We start from the raw sequence: 16881 nt of genomic DNA, 5'->3' as shown, positions 1-16881 counted from the left end.
TCACAGAAAGCCTTGCTGTGAAAGGAAATTTGATGAATGGTCAAAAAAAGGTACATTTGTTTGCCTTTTTTGACGGTAACATTTGTTCATAATAGTCTGAAATTGATCCCAGGCCCTGTACGTTGCAAATAAAATGTATGCTCTGAAACTCTGCAAAAATCAAATAAGAGTTAACACTCAAAAGCCGTCATTTTATCGCATTTATCGTTGTTGATTAAAGTTCCAAAGATCCAGATAATCTTAGTTTGCTGTTGTTTTGCAGCCCGAGGATGCCCAGTATCTTGTCTCGTCTATATCATGCAGTGAGTTGAGGACAGGGTCATGGACACTTACTCTTCACCAACTTGGTGTAGTGAATCCCTTTCCTTACACAACAAAAATACACCTTGTCAAGCGTAAATGGTTCACCGACAACACCAAAGGCGAGTATAGTTTTTAATTTTGACCATATAGCAACTCATGCTGTGAAAGACTTAGCCACCATATGATAGAGATGATTTTCATTCAGTGTGAAGAAGTTAGTGTTGAGCCTCGGAAATGTCATATAAAGAGCACCCTTGTGATTGTGAATGAGTGCCATTGTCAGCCGTTGACTGAATGATAATGTAATTATGATCAACAAATCGACCAAATTATCACTTAAAATCTTGCATTCAGTATTGCATAGTTGCTGGTCAGGTGCAGACATTTGACAACAAACTCTATTCTCCACAATTCTACACATGGCAAGAGACAAACAAATTTCTCCTTCAGTAAAGTAAAATATCATTTGATAGAAGCACATCACCATATTGTTCCCTACAAATGTATTCACAGTGTAATGAAACAAGAAAGTGACAATTACCTCAATATGCTCCTGGAAAAGTCACAGTACAAAAATATCTGTCACTGATTTTGTAGTATGTTGAAAAATACCACATCTTACAAGCAATAGAGAACAGTTCTTGAATTTTAAGTGGCCTTTCAAAAGAAGTTAGAGCCATGAGTGTATTTGCCACATGTGATGTCTTGACCAATGGGAAAGTCTTGAATTGTCAATAATGATTTATTGGTGGAGCATTGCAGTGCAGTGCAGTGTGGTGCTGATCTCACATCATATTTGTGACTGACAGTTGTTCATTTTTGACCCAACAGAACATCTCTATGGATTGTGGAATGTTGAGGACATGATGGAAATGCCATTGCAGGCATCATTTTATGATATTTATAAACTCGGTGCAAAATCAGGTGTGGATGAACAGCCAACAACTCACGAAGTCATAACGGTGGAGCAACCTGATTTGAAAATTATGAATGTGACAGAAAATGAAAAGCAGGAAACACAACTGAACATGGTAACAAAGGAGGCAGAGAGTGGCCTGGCTGCCAGAGACAAATCACAGGAATATACCAAAATGAATAGGGATGAAGAACAAACAGTTGCTAAGCAACAGCCAAGGACTGCTGCCATGGTAACTGTGGCACCTCTTCAGCCACAAATCTTGGTTGATGGGACTGGCAGCGATGGAAGTAATAAGAACCAAGATGATACCAATGTCCTGCGATTCACAATGCCGACAGAGAGAGATGATTTTGAGGAAGAGGAACAAAAGGATCATCATGGCAACCTGAAACTTAACAATAAACTGGTGCAACAGTTTGAGAAAGAGGCGAGAATGCACAACATCCAGAGGCGTTTCTTGGTGGCAGCAAGCCAAATGGCGAAACCTAAAGAATCAGAACCGGAAAAGTTGGATAATCCAGTGGTTGTCATAGACGAGAAGTAAGTTTAGTTAAGTTATGTTCTCATCTCTGGCCCTATGTTTCCTGGCACTATTAATCATGACTGTCTGTGTATACAGTATTATGACGCTGCCATGCCCTTCAGGCACCAAACCCTAAGTTGCTCATCAACTTAAAACCTTAGAGGGAGTACTGATGCAGTGCGCCCTCCCTTGTTGAACTTTTGGTATAGGATTTCTGTGTTGACCTCCATACTGTTGCCATCTTATAAGGCTATCATATAGCATGCCTGAAGTTCACCAAAGGAGGGAAAACTGCATCATGCATACATTATTAACACTGAAAAGTCATAACTCACAGAGCGAGGAAACATAGGGTGAGAGAAGAGAACAAGGAAAAACAGGCTTATACACAAAACTAGGTTTAATAGAATTTATTATATTTTAGTTAGCCGTTCATGAACCGCTGTGCTGGGATGAGCAAAGCCACGCAGTATTAGATGAACCCCTTGCCAGTGTCACTACACATCAAGAAGTCGTGAAGTCTCGTTTTCAAGTCCAGCAATTACGTTCTGTATCACTCAAGTACAATTATTTTCACTGATCTTCTTGTTGAGTGTTATGCAAAACTTTTGTGGTCCAAGATATTTCAAAACTTGATTTGCTCACCTGGCCTGCACCCTCACAAAAGCTCCCATACAATATACGTGTTCATCTTTAGTAGCAAAAGGTATACATAAAGCTCATGGTTGCCCTGTTAGAGTCCCTCTAAGGTGTGTATTTTGCATTTTGGTTACTAAGATATACCATCCAATCTTCTGAGAGATATTTTTAATTCCCTTTATTAAGCCATATGGTCTCTGAAGATTTGAATATTTCAATTCTGGGTGATGGATTAAGTCTATTAATCACACTGAATCACAGTCAGTGTGTTCTCTCTGCCAGTGGCCATATGTGAATTGCAAGTCAAAAGTTATTTAATCATTAAAATCTAACTTTCACGTTCATTGGTAATGTTTGAAAGATGTTCCGTGATCACTTAAGGATGCATCCTATGGGAAAAAAATGCAAAAAGATACAGCTAATCAGGCTTTTATTCGTAGACTTTGTAAATGAGCTGGTTTGACGTTTTGTGTGTTATCAACTCTTTCAGGGCACCTCTCAATCCAAGTGTTTCCAACATTGGCTTGAAGCTTGGTTTGGTTATTCTATCTGTAATTCTCTTTACAAAAGGGTAAGTCAATTCTGTATTTCTTTAGTCAAAACCACTTCACTTTATTATTATTACTTGTATTATTCAAAACTACTTTTTCGGATGTCTTTAAATTTTTTTGCACAAGTTCGTAGTGATGGCATACTTTGTGTAAACTATATGGGAGGAACAGTGTCATTGATACTGTTTTTGCAAGTTGGGATTTGTAAAGACAAATTCAGGTATAAGCCAACTTTAGTCTATGATAGCTTATTTCATTTGATGCATCAATATTTGCTTTCTTCTTTCAGTGTACTGGTTCCATTGAAAATAGTTAAACTGGAGAGAAGAGACTACAGAGGGATATTCCTTGTCTTTATAACAGTCGCTGCAATCCAGAGTATTCTCTATACCTATGCACAACTCAAATAGTTGGGTCACCCAAAATTTTGACGATAATCAAATGCAGGCACATTCAGTTTGTTTTTTGGACTGCTGTCATGTCATTGCACTTTTCAAGATCCTTCAGTGTTGGGTCTGAGATGTAATATGGCCGCCTGTCAAGCAGTGTGAATCTAATGAGCCTGTCAAGACGAGTGTTATGTTTAGTTTTTATAGCAAGTGCCAAAATGGTTAGTGTACCAAACCTGATATGTCACCATCTTATTCCTCTCCAATGTTTCAGTCTTCCTGCTAGGCACTTGGAGAATGATCTGCTCCAAAGATAAAGATAAAGATAGACAAGAGTATCGTGGAGGTTATCAGATATGCATGCATGATACCGGAGTCCTCAGCATCATTCATATATTTAGCCTTACCATGCAGGCAACTCAATACAAATGCAATGGCTAGATATTTATAACACTGGCAGAGGTAGAGTCTGTAACTGCCTTGGTTCCAGAAAAAAGGGATGAAAAGAAGATATATTTTGGAAAATAAAAAGAGAGGAAAGGAAGATAGATTTTGGAAGATCAAAAAGACATTAGAAAGAGGGATTGTTTTTATGATGATCACCCGCCACATTTTAGCACTGGTACATGCAATGATTGTGAGTAGAGAACCTGGGTAAGTGTGCATGCATACCTGATGATCTTCACGCACTGATTCAACTCCAAGAGTGAGGACACATTGTCTGTGTCGTAATCTTAATGAAATGTCATGACTCTCATAACTTTGTGCAATATTATAAGAAAAGGTTGTCAAGAATTCTTTCAGAATTATATTTTTTCAAAATTGTAAATTTTGAAAGCTTTGCTGCCATCACAATGAGAAATACCAAAGTGAGTTGACATCTGTATTGCCAGTAGAATACCAGTTTAAAGAGGCACATACTTGATCAGACGAAACAGAAAGTAATAAGTTTCTGTGGATTTAGAGTTTGATTGATTAGCAAAAGGTTTTCCAAGGCATAGTTTAGACAAGTACATACATAAAAGGACAGATACACCAAGTCAAAATGATATGGTCTCTTTCTACTGAAGAGATAATCATATAAGAGACAGTGATTTGTTAACTTACAAGAAATTGTTGTATTTTTTAATGCTTACAAAAAGACTTGTGCAATAGCGGTATTTTTATCTCCTCTCGGAAAAAACTTTACATAAAATATTTCCTCTAGTTTCTTTTGAATTATTTTAGTTTATTTTGGGGAACATTGCTAAATGTGCAGTCTTTGTTGGTGTGATTAATTTCCACCGATGAAAATTTGATAATTTGGAAAGATAACTTTTTTGGTTTCTACTGTATCATCCTAACAAGTAACTCAAGGACATCAAATATTGACTTGTCACACACAGGTCATGAAGTGTCCTGTCATCGTTTGCATAAAAATGAATGTGATAGCTTACTTTATCAACTCAAATGAATGGACCATGTTGATTTTATGTTTTTAGGCCACACTTTAAATAGTTTCTTTTTATTGCATTTTAAACCAATTTCTAGTCGTTTCCTTGATTCATGTTTTAGAGATGACAGCTTTACAAACCACAAACCGTATGAAATCTACATGCTTCACTTTGGAATATTTCAAGATTTGCGCAATCAATATCAACAAATCATTTGAATTATCCAACTTTAGACTATGTCACTGCCTCATGCTAGTTTCCATATGGCTGTGATGCATGCGCTGCTGTGCTGTGCAGTGTTGCGCCCTCAACAGTCCAGCCCAGAGAAGACAGGCTGACTGGTGACTGAACTAATACTACATGGCATATTGATCGCCATGCAAATAAACTGAAATGAGAATAAACATTTACACTTTCAGGCTATGCAAAATGACACCTGGCCAAATAATAATTCATGAGTGGTCAGACCTGTATAGGGATTGTCTTCAGCTATCAAGAGTTTTTGACAGAATTTTTATGTACTGGATTATAAAATTCACAAACGTTTCAATTGCTTGCATTTTGCTCCAGTGTCCTATTTTTAGTGGCAATGACAAAAAAATGGACCTTTTTCTTGGATTGTGAAGAATGCAGAAAATCAAAAACCAAGGTGAACAGTTTTGTGTTTTTGTCAAATTTTTCACTGTTATTTGTATGTCATTTAGATTAGTTGTCTAAGTTGTTGTCTATTGTAATGTTCAAAATCAGTTTACCCATAGCAAGGTCCATAATTCACTGTCCTTAATTACTGTAATATCAAGGCAAGCCAGACCAAATGAAAGAAAATCTCCAAATGGAAATAAAGAATTGTGAATACTATGAATTTTACGGACTTTTTTCCGGAACATACTAGACGTCTGGTTTGTCATACGTATTTTTAATAAAAACCTTTTGTCATTATGTGCAGCTGATCATCAATGGGTTTCAGTACTCTGTGTCCCCTGTCTTAGTCTTTGGGCATATACATATAAAAACAGAATAAACTCAAGAAACAAATTTGAGCAGTGGGGGGGGGGGGCAGTCTAGGCTTCTCTCTCAATTGTTCTTGTTTTGTCCTTCAAAGGTCAAATAGTCAGTGTCGAATAACATCAAAACTTATTGGACTCTGCATCAATGTCATTGTACTCTGTGTCCCCTGATACCAAGATATACTGTACAATAAAACTCATAGGTGTACAAAAATATTCAGTATTCAGTATCACTGTTTTCATCTGCCATTGCTTGTATAAAGAGATGAATAGTTCAATGACTCACTACAATACATATTGTGAGACATTTGTGATATTTTCACTTATTTATTTACGAGTGAAAATTAATACAGGTCAGTGACACTGGAAAATTGAGAGTTCCCAAATTTCTCTTCCTTTAGAGATTTGCTCTCACATTGCTCAGGACATTTTGGAGTTTATGTGATATTTGTAAAGCAATCACCCATAAAGTGCTAAAAGATTGTAAATAGTACTGCTGCCTTGTGATTGAAAGTACATTCAAAATAATTTCTGCGGTCTCCTTTCTCACGTACAACTATACCTGAATTTAGTATTGTTCAGATAGAGAATAAAGCCCAGGTACAAGGGGCTCTTCTTTTATGTCGAGGCAGCAGGCATGTGTGCAACACTGTGTGACCAACGTGCAGCCTCTGATTGAGGCACAGGTGGTAACAGCCAACTGACCTGACAGTAGAGCTAGCCAAGACATATTACAGTAAGGGCCGATTTTATTGAGGGTATATATAAGAACAGTCGGAGAATGAGGGTTTTATGTAACTTCAAATCTTGTGACTAAAAACACGCTTTTTTTTTTTTGCATCTTTTGTGACATGTTTGTCAATGTTTCATTCACAGGGTGTTCCTCTGAACGAACATGCCATGCAAGCACTTGGGCAATCAGAGTAATTAACACAAAAATCAACATAATCCATTCATACCAGCTGGTTTCTGCCATGTCTATCCTTAACATTTGAATATTGAAACAATACTGGTAGCCTTGCAGATACAGCATATAAGAGGGGCCGACTTGCAGCGATTTGGAAGCTGTTATCCAATTGGCTGGCAGAATCTTACCGCCATAATTAAGTAATACAAATAAACTCCCTAAGCTGCTGTGAATAGTGACAAATGACCAATCAGATATAGCCTTGCAAACACGCTGACTTGAAACACGCTGCAAGTCAGTCATAAAAGAGCTCTAGGACTTTTACTAGATCTTTAATTTCATTACTTGTTACTTCACCACTTGATGAAAATTAATCCCCAATTCATTTTTATTCCCACTTGAATTGAAAGTTTATTATGTAGATGCATTGTAGAACCCTTTTCTTGATTTATAAAGAGAACTGTTATCAATTAATTTTTTCTCACAAGTTAAAGCAACCCATACTTATTTCACACATAGTTACTATATCTGTATGTACATCTTAGTTTAAACGTCTGCTTACATGATAGGCCCATCATCTCTAGTAGAATTTGTCTCTTTTAGTTTTTGTTTTACTGTGTAGCAATAAAAACTAAACGAAAAGTGCCTAAAAAAGTCAAAACCGTGACAATTGTGGCAAAAAACTTTTAGAGCTTCTACTCTCAATATCCTCACACAGATAGCAAGATAGAAGAAACACAAAAAGCTGAAAAGATTAGCAAGGCACGTATTATCAGTACCTGGTATTGACGTCACAAACAGCCCTATTCTCAATCTCTATCAAACCAATGCACAGATTATTGAAGCATTTCACCTTACTGAAAATTCCTTTTTCGCTCACATGTTCATACACGTGAGCTGGTGTCGTAGCGATGTCTGTCTGTCTGTGTGCTCGATATCTCAAAAAGGGTTCATCATATCTGAATCAAATCTGGTACATATAGATTCAGTTTGCAAACGGCAAGAAGTGATTAGATTTTGGTGGGTGTGGCTTGCTTACTTTTTGCTCATTTGCATAATTAATGATTTTAGAAAACACAGGTATACATTGAGAACCACTGCACACAATTTGATTTACTACAAATGTTGATTACACCAAGATATATCAGCTGTGAAAGATATTAAGGGGTGACATGAAAGATAATTGCTAATTTGCATATTCAATGAACTTTCCTAATTAGCAATATATCTGCAATGACTAGACCAAAGTTGACAAAACTTGCCACATATATTGAAGATATTATGATACAACATTCTTCAAAGTCATAAAGTATTTTTACTTCATCCAATTCCTAACTTGCATATTTAATGAACTTTTGAAATTAGGGATATATATTTGAATTGACTTGACTAAAACTGATGAAACTTGCTATGTACATTAAAGATACTATGATATAACATTATTGAAAGGCATTAAGCATTTTTACTTCAGTCAATTCCTTATTTGCATATTTAATGATTTCCTAATTAGAGATATATATCTGAATTGACTCGACCAAAGTTGATGAATCTTGCTACATATATTGAAGATACCATAATACAACATTATTGAAAGTCATTTAGCAGTTTTACTTCAGCCAATTCCCAATTTGCATATTTAATGAACTTTCCTAATTAGGGATATTAATCTGAATTGACAAGACCAAATTTGATGAAACTTGCTATGTACATTAAAGATACTATGATACGACATTATTGAAAGTCATTTAACATTTTTGCTTCAGCAAATTCCTAATTTGCACATTTAATGAGAACATTTCAGTCAATTCCTAATTTGCATATTTAATGAACTTTCCTAATTTGGGATATATACTTGGATTTACTTGATCAAAGTTTATCAAAATGTACATTGATGATTATACCAGGTTATACCAATATTGAAAGTCATTTCGCATTTCTTGTGAGCTAATTTATGATTTGCATATCTGACGAGCTTTCACAGTTTGGCATATATAGCTTGAAGGACCTGACCAAAGGCAATTACACCTGCTATGTAAAGTGGTGACACAATGACAGCAGTCAAATAAATTAATTATTTCTAGGTCAGCTAATTGCATATTTGAATACTCAATGGCCTTTAGAATTAATCTGTGGTGAATATTGTTCATTATGTTGATCATAACACTTTCAATGAAGTTGCAAACTTGTGTCAAAGGTCCATATTTACACAATTTTATATTTAATTAGGTTAGGCACGTGTGCTCATGCCCATGCATCACAAATAAATAAAAATTAACAATCACCAAAACTGAATACTGGGTAACAACGGTGTTAATATTTTGGTTCACAGGACTAGAGCTCTGAGTTACGGTACCAATTTCTTTTCCAGTTCAGCTTGATTATATTTCCAAAACCAAAGTACAGTTTTGACTGAAGGATCACCATTATATCCTATCAGCATTTCAATCAGACATTCACATCCCTAGAAAAGGTGGTATTAGTTGTACCTGTAACCAATTTTTTTTCCTTCACCTGATGACAATAAATTTTCAAGGGATTCGTTCCAACAGTGTCTAGTTCTTTTTTTCTCTTGGGATACGCCCAAACAAGTAGAACTCATCATTAGGTCGCATGTTGCTGAGATGTGCCATTCTGTTGGACAGAGCAAAGAGGGCGGCAATTGCTCCGATGTCCCAGGCATCTTCCCGATCGAATCCGTGTTTCTCCAGTGCGGAAAAGTGTTCTTCTGTCACACTTTCTGACTTGCACACCACCATGGCAAATTCCAGAATCGCCTTCTGTCTCTCGTCTAGGTCAGCACATCTCCAGTTTGCTGCAACCTGAGAACAAAATTGTTTTAGATTCACAAACTTGAAATCTACAGTTATTCCTAAACCATTGCACGTGATTCTATTGTCATATTGTCAGACATAAAGTGGAGCTCTTACTCAGCATAACACAATATTATTGTAATTACTCAATCATTCATATGCACACTATCAGACTACCCTGAAATTTCCCATCCTTTCACTCATATGTGGGCACTTCATTTACGGCAGAATGCACAGATATTCTGATCATCAAAATCTTCACCAGTCCATGGCTTATGTAGACTCATTTTAAAACATGCACAGAACATTTAGTTTTGACTATCATGTTGTTGGTGAAAATGCAAATTTCGATAATTTTCACATATCACTGAATTTGAGGTAAAATGATTCTCTGTTCAAAAAATAGCGCCAATGGCACTTGATCACAACTGGCACATTGTGAAACTACTCTATCTCTGGTACACCTGTACATGAAATACTGAATGGGTAGGTGCTGCGGGTTTGGAGTTTGTCAGTAAATGCACACATAAAACAAAGTCCCGAAGTAGCGAATTCCAGCCATTTTAAACCACACTGTTTGTCAGTGGGGTAAGCAATATTCGCAAAAATCACATTTCCAGGTAATAGACTGTGTTTTACGAAATCACACGTCCTTATTACAAAATAAAACAATCTTTGTCTTTAAATCAATGCGCCAGTAAACAGGTCCAGCAGCTAGTTATGTCATAAAGTCTGTAATGTTAAGGGTCATAACAAATGTGAGAAATCCAAAACATTAAATATGTTGTTTTTTATCAATTTTATTACCAAAAGCGCATGAAAATCTCTGATACTTTGAATCAGCCATCCTGCATATTTGTAACATTCATCAAAACCTCATTTCTGTTCCACAACTCATTAAATAGTCCACAATGCAGGATTGGTGTACATTCCAAAACTACATATATGAAAGACCCCTAAAATCAATTAGTTAAAGGGGGGTTAGAAATTTCCCAAAACTATCTAACCGCTGCTCCGTTTGGCTCCATTTTTCGGAATCGGAACCTTGGAATTAGTCTGAATATCTCTACCAAATATCAATGCAGTCTGTTCAGCGGTTTTTGACTTTTTGTCGTTTACGGAAAATGGACACTGTCCACCACCGGTTGAAGCTAACCCTATATCACAACTTCCAGATGTGATAATGACCTATGGTCATTATGTTAAAAAATACCGCCAATGGCGCTTGGACATAATGACCGCCTAGTATTATCGGCATTTATCAACAACCACACTCACTGTGAATTAGACAGACCACGAAGTCAATGAGCAACATATAGCTGAAAGACTATTTTTCACATTGCGATTTTAAGCTCATTTTTATGAGAAAAGAGACATGTATATGTATATGGAGAAAAAGCAGAAGACATATTTGTAAATTGTTTGTTAAGTGACAATCATATATGCATCTCTTGAAATTTTGTGGTTATAAGGTATAACACTAGTGTAAGAATAATGAGGTTAGAGTAAGTTAGTAAAGGCTAAAGCTAAGTTGACAGTAATTAAGATTACAAAATTATACACTAAGCTGGGGAAATCTGATTGAAATAAATGTTGAAAAGTAGCAAAGTCATGGTCATCTTTTGTCTAATACCTTGTGTAAGTTCATGAACTTTACATATATAATCTTGCTATAGATTTGTTGCTAATGGGCAATAACTGTGTTTCAGATCATTTGAGAGCAATCTATCCATGACAGGTTTAAATTGTAATATACTTCTATTTAAAGGAGAGAAACTTCTCAAATCATTTTTTTCCCTGTAATTTGCTGTGAGAACACATGGACAGATGCTCAGGACTCTATGCTGGTGCTACCTTGATAACTAACCTACAACTTGTAACATCATTGTCTAAACCTGTTCACCCCAATTTCCTGTAGACAGGTCCACACTCTCCATTGATAACAATGGGTTTGGGCCATACCATTGTAGTGAAAGACTGTAACATGTGAGGTTGTGGATACTTAATCTCTGGAATGTCAAAGTCTGTATATTGACTCAAGGATGTTTACTTAACAAATGCCTAGGGTCATCTCAAAAGTGAGAATCTAAACTATGAAATATGTTTTTTTTATTGCTTTTGATGCCCAAAAGACCATAGAAATCTCTTATACTTCGAATCAGCCATCCTGCATATTTCTAACATTCATCAAAACCTCATTTCTGTTCAACAACTCATAAAACAGTCCACAATGCAGGATTGGTGTACATTCCAAAACTACATATATGAAAGACCCCTAAAATCAATTAGATAAAAAGGGGGGTTAGAAATTTCCCAAAACTATCTAACCGGCGCTCCGTTTGGCTCCATTTTTCTGAATCGGAAACTTGGAACCAGTCTATGTATCGGTATCAAATATCAATGCAGTCTGTTCAGCAGTTTTTGACTTTTTGTCGTTTACGGAAATGGACGACATCAAACACCGGTTGAAACCACCTCTACATCACAGCTTCCAGTTGTGATAAAAAAGTGTGTGGTGATCGAGACTTGTTATTGTTGATGAAAGAACAAATTACAGTTCCTTGAGAAAAAGTACGAGTAGAAGTTTTCAACTCATTTTTATGATGCCCATTTATATAATTATAGGCCATCATTGTTATCCTCTTAATGAACACAATCATATTTTGGTGCTTTTGGTGGTTCTGATGTAAATGTTTTACACATCCATAATAAAAATATCGAGAGCTAAGAGTCCCTCTCACTACAGATTGCCTACCTGGTCTGCAAGAATTCTGTTTTTTGAAAACACCCTCAACAGAGCTCCATGAGCAACGATGCAGTATATACAATTATTGTGAGCACTTGTTGCCACTACTATCATCTCCTTGTCAGCCTTGGTCAGTCTTCCGGTCTCTTTGTTCATCAAAGCGTCATAGTACGCAAAGAAGGCACGGAATTCATCTGGTCGGTGAGACAGTGCTTTAAAGACATTTGGTAGAAACCCAGACTGCACCACAAAAAAACAAACAAACAAACAAAAACATCCCAAAATTAGTCCTAGATGGAAAATTCAAGTGTTAAGAATTATAAGGCCAGTTGCTGTAATTTTTTATGATTTTTTCACTATTTTTGTTTTGCATGTCAATAGCAAGTTCTTGTTTTACTCCAAAAGCATGTTGAGATATACAGTATTCAGCTTGTTAACCAAGCCTGTACATGTGAAGACTAGTACCTATTGTTGACATAGAACTTCAGGTCCAGACTAGAATTCAAATTTGAACAATAGCATTACATTTTATGCTTGCGGATGCTGAGTTTACATGCAAAATAACTGGCATTTCAACATGCTTTGGGAGTAGAACAAGAACCTGCTGTTGACATAAAAACACAATAGTGAAAAAATTATGAAAAGTCATGTACTGGCTCGTTAACGTTAACAATTTGTATTTTGGTGAATACAAGGTCAATTGGATGAGTGAGTGTCACTAGATACATGTTTTGAACATGATTCAAAGTTACTTTAGATGGTTATATTCATACACATTTCTCATTAAAAAATGCATTCTTTTCTGCACATATGGCTATTCATGATAGCTTTCTCTCTTTAGTTTGAATAGTATGTTCTTCCTAGAAATATACAGCTCTACAGCATTTGATTGCAAACCTACAATCATAATTGGCCTGAACATGAACTTGGAGATATCAGATGATGGAGGTGATCATGCAGCTAACCTCACCTTTTCCTCAACTTCATTCATCTGCTGGACCACATCTTCCGGCAGATCTTCCTTTTTTGGAATTGGAAATCGGCTGATCGGATGGCTACACATATACCTTGCTGCGCGACATCCTACAACAGTAGGAATCCTACTGTGCTGTAGCTATAAGTATAAAAAATTTTGACTTAATAAGTTTTCATTGTTTAGTTATTAAAATCTCACTTTCTTTAAAATCTAAAGGTCTTCATGGCAGATTTTAGCATTGTTATGCTAAATTGTCTGCTAATGAATAAGGTGTTGAAAGCTTCTGGTCAAATGATACTTGCCTTCCATTTTATTTGAATCACATGTATCGTAACTCTCTCTATTACATGTACCTCATACCAACTCTCTATAGACAGTTTTTAAATTTATGGTCATGTGTTATGAACCATTTTGGCACAATGCATACAAACAGTCAGACACCAAATTGCAGTTTGAGTAGTATAGTTTGAAAGCACTATCAATTGAAAGGCACATTCTGGATTAATTGCAGACAGATGATATCAATGTTGTCTGCGACCAAGATGCGTGATGGCAGAGGAACTTCTTGATTCTTCAGTGAGAAAATTGGATGAGGTATGTTACAAAATATATATTGACAGCTATATTTGAGTAATAGCATACAGTTGTATTTTCTTGGGCCTAATTAAAGAGTCCCCCCTTCCCCGCAGAAAAAGACATTATCCTTAGCCTACTTCCTTGTAAAACAGACTGTTTTGGGGTGACTCTAAGACCCTCGGGCAACAAATGTATACTATAACCCTCGCAGCCCATCAACAACAATATAATTAGTACACTGTAGACTTCATAGAACAAATAAAAACAATTGAGAAAACTAAAGTTGTTACCAAAATCAACTGCACTGCCTACATTGCATTATCACTGCAATAGTAACTGCACTGCCTAAATTCCAATTGAAAGCTGAAAACTAGCGTTTCGTCCAAAACTGGCAATTTTTGCATCAAGTTATTGATACAGAAGGCGCTTTCTAAAATTCAATCCCAGCACTCTTTGCTATGTCCTCGATTGTATCAACGACAGTTTTCTCTTTTTCTATATTGTAGGCGCGATAGTAATGATATTTTGTATCAGCAATATAAAGGTTGATAATAATACTTACTGGCTAATAAAAGAGATACATTTTATTAATGGCATGTTATAAAATAAAACTTTGTACATCTCTAATTGTTTATGAGCACTCACAAAAAATGGCGGCATCCATGAATTTAGTCGGGTACACTTCCGGTTACTCGCATAGTATACTATGAACCTGCGCATGGATAGTCTGTAAGCCGCTGGCGTGTCTATTAAGGAGACAAACTTGTATCCTTATTCTTATCTCAAAAGCACATCAACAATTGTGTTTGATGATCATAGCACTTTGACGGGCTTTATTGGAAGCTCACTAATGCCAGGAATGCACCATGTACTGTAAACCTCCATGGTCAGGCGTAGGCAGATGCACTGTATATGTGACTGGCCAATCGTCACCACTTATGCACAGGTGCTTGGCCATGGGGCCTGCATTTTGCATATCAAAACGGCTTAATTACTGTTCTGAAGCAAGCAGATTTTCTCATAGAAATTCTTGCTACAGCACCAAACTGAATGGTTTTGCCATTAGACCCACATACCCAGACAGGCAAGAGTTCCTTTAAGCCCCCCTGGAAATCACTTTAATCGCGGACTTTCCTTGGAAAAAGCACATCAAATACAACTTTCGGAAGGGTTTAGAATATGGGTTAGGGTTAGTTTTAGGGTTAGCATACTTTAAAATATTGTATATCCTACCATAAAGGGTACCTCCATGATCCTACTTAGCAAGAAAAATTGGGGTGGAGGCCGTTAACTGAAGGAACTCTTTGCCCTGGGCAAAACCTCGAGCTACACTACCGTACTTTAAACTGAATAACTGCAGTGCTGTAGCTTAAGGATTTGTCTAGATATTTGGGCCAGACGGTAAAACTGAAAAGGTTTTGCTGTCTGACCCAAATACCAAGGCAAAACCTCAAGTCGAACTACATACAGCACTGCAGCCACAAAATTTTGTGGCGAGACCGTGATAGTGTTAGTACAATGCAAACTAGCCCTGTGTACGATGCTGTGCATAGGCGCACGACTATTAAAATCACTTGTCTGCAATTTTAATGTTGAAACATGCATTTTATTAATAATTGTGCAAGCGGAAAGCTATTGAGACATACAGTGAATTGCATGGCTGTGGCCGCTCTGCTCTACTGCTCTGCTTTACTCAGTAAAATCACTTGTCTGTAAATTCAATGTTGAAACATGCATGTTATTGATAACTGTGCAAAAGGAAATCATGCGGGCAGCTTTTGAGACATACAGTGAGCAGCGCCCAGAATTCTAGAATACCAGGCTATGACCTTTCGTCTGTCTTGTTCACCTTACAGCCTAAGCTCTGCATGATACCTGAGCTGACGTGTGTGTTACCGGCGGTATACAGCCTCCCACCACACCTGTATAACACCGGTAACACACATGTGTACACAGCCCTGGCACGCAGAGCTACTTAAAGCCGTGCCCTGGGCGCTGCTCACTGTATGTCTCAAAAGCTGCCCGCATGATTTCTGTTTGCACAGTTATTAATAAAATGCATGTTTTACCGTTAAAATACAGACAACTGACAAGTACGTGGTTTTATATAAAATTCGCAGAGCTATAAGTAACAGTAGAGCTGAGCTACCACAGCCGTGCACTGCATTGATTGGATGCTGTTCACTGGATGTCTCAAAAGCTGTCCGCACGATTTCCATTTTGTACAGTTATTAATAAAATGCAGTGATTTTAAAATTCGCCGTACGCCTATGGCTGCGTATTCAACTGGAGCATGCATAGAGGTAGTACAGAGAGTGAACACTTTGTTCATACGTATTAAGCGCAGACATGCCCATATGGTGTGCCTGCTGGGTTCAAATGACCTAACAGCACTCTCGAGCTTACGAAATCAGTATGATCACGCATTTTTATAAGTATAACTTTGATCACTCACTTGCGAAGCAACCTGCCAGGCTTGCCGTAACACACGAGCCATACCTTCGCGCAGTAACTTTACCTTACACGCAACGTCACCACATGGGGGCGATGTTCCATTTCGATAACTCCGTAACTCCGTTAATATGTGCAAGCTAATGTATAATTTCAATTTACCTAAAGGTTCTACCGGAAGTGGAAGTGATTGTCCCGAGCGAGTGCACGATGCTGAAGTTATTTTCGTATTCGTTTTCGTATTCGTTTTCGTATTCGTATTTCGTATTCGTATTGGAGTCACTGACAGAAATTGTTATTTTTAGTCCAGGTTTCAGGTATAAAACGTGCAATATACGATATTTACTGAGGTTTAAATATTGTGATAATTTGATTCGTAATTTCATCTGCCAAATTTGGTTAAATTTACATAAATTTGCATTTGTAGATTTTAAAGAATTTTGTTCACTTCATTTATTTGAAAAAAAATACTTAAAATCGGTTGGGATCTGGTAAGGCAGCATCTTCGCTTGCCAATGTCTCTTGACCGGGCCGGGCAGCTGGATGCACCCCGAAATCAGGTGGTCAGTGCCAAGTAATGGGACTCGTGAGAGCGGATGCAAAGGAGCTGCCCTGGACTGTACCATTGTTTTGCGGGGAGGGCAAGTTTTG

At 37.1% G+C, this 16881-nt stretch overlaps 2 protein-coding genes across 2 annotated transcripts in view; one reads left to right on the top strand and one right to left on the bottom strand.

The window, feature by feature from the left end:
* Positions 1-5696, top strand: part of LOC139120449 (uncharacterized) — a 32164-nt gene extending 26468 nt beyond the window's left edge. Inside the window, exons 18-21 of the mRNA XM_070684858.1 lie at positions 263-422; positions 1135-1762; positions 2875-2955; positions 3225-5696. Of these exons, the coding sequence (XP_070540959.1) occupies positions 263-422; positions 1135-1762; positions 2875-2955; positions 3225-3345 (990 nt within the window). The 3' untranslated portion in view covers positions 3346-5696. The remainder of the gene's footprint in view (positions 1-262; positions 423-1134; positions 1763-2874; positions 2956-3224) is intronic.
* Positions 5697-6061: 365 nt separating this feature from the next.
* LOC139120450 (uncharacterized) lies at positions 6062-16341 on the bottom strand. The gene is made up of 4 exons (XM_070684859.1): positions 16235-16341; positions 13198-13341; positions 12237-12467; positions 6062-9490 (listed from the first exon to the last, which is right to left on the bottom strand). Exons 1-4 carry the CDS (start codon positions 16274-16276, stop codon positions 9224-9226), a joined length of 684 nt encoding a protein of 227 aa, XP_070540960.1. The 5' UTR covers positions 16277-16341; the 3' UTR covers positions 6062-9223.
* Between the last annotated feature and the right edge of the window lie 540 nt (positions 16342-16881).

Source organism: Ptychodera flava, chromosome 20 (assembly GCF_041260155.1).
Source record: "Ptychodera flava strain L36383 chromosome 20, AS_Pfla_20210202, whole genome shotgun sequence".
Classification (NCBI taxonomy): Eukaryota; Metazoa; Hemichordata; class Enteropneusta; family Ptychoderidae; genus Ptychodera; species Ptychodera flava.
Note: the sequence above shows the minus strand (reverse complement) of the source record. Positions and strands in the feature narration are given on the sequence as shown.

Excerpts from the sequence above, each read along its gene's own strand:
- LOC139120450 (XM_070684859.1), bottom strand. The coding sequence starts at position 16,276 with ATGGCTCGTGTGTTACGGCAAGCCTGGCAGGTTGCTTCGCAA. Across the intron at positions 13,342-16,234 it reads CCTGGCAGGTTGCTTCGCAA|CTACAGCACAGTAGGATTCC; the intron begins GTGAGTGATCAA and ends TTATACTTATAG. Across the intron at positions 9,491-12,236 it reads ACAGAATTCTTGCAGACCAG|GTTGCAGCAAACTGGAGATG; the intron begins GTAGGCAATCTG and ends TTTTGTTCTCAG.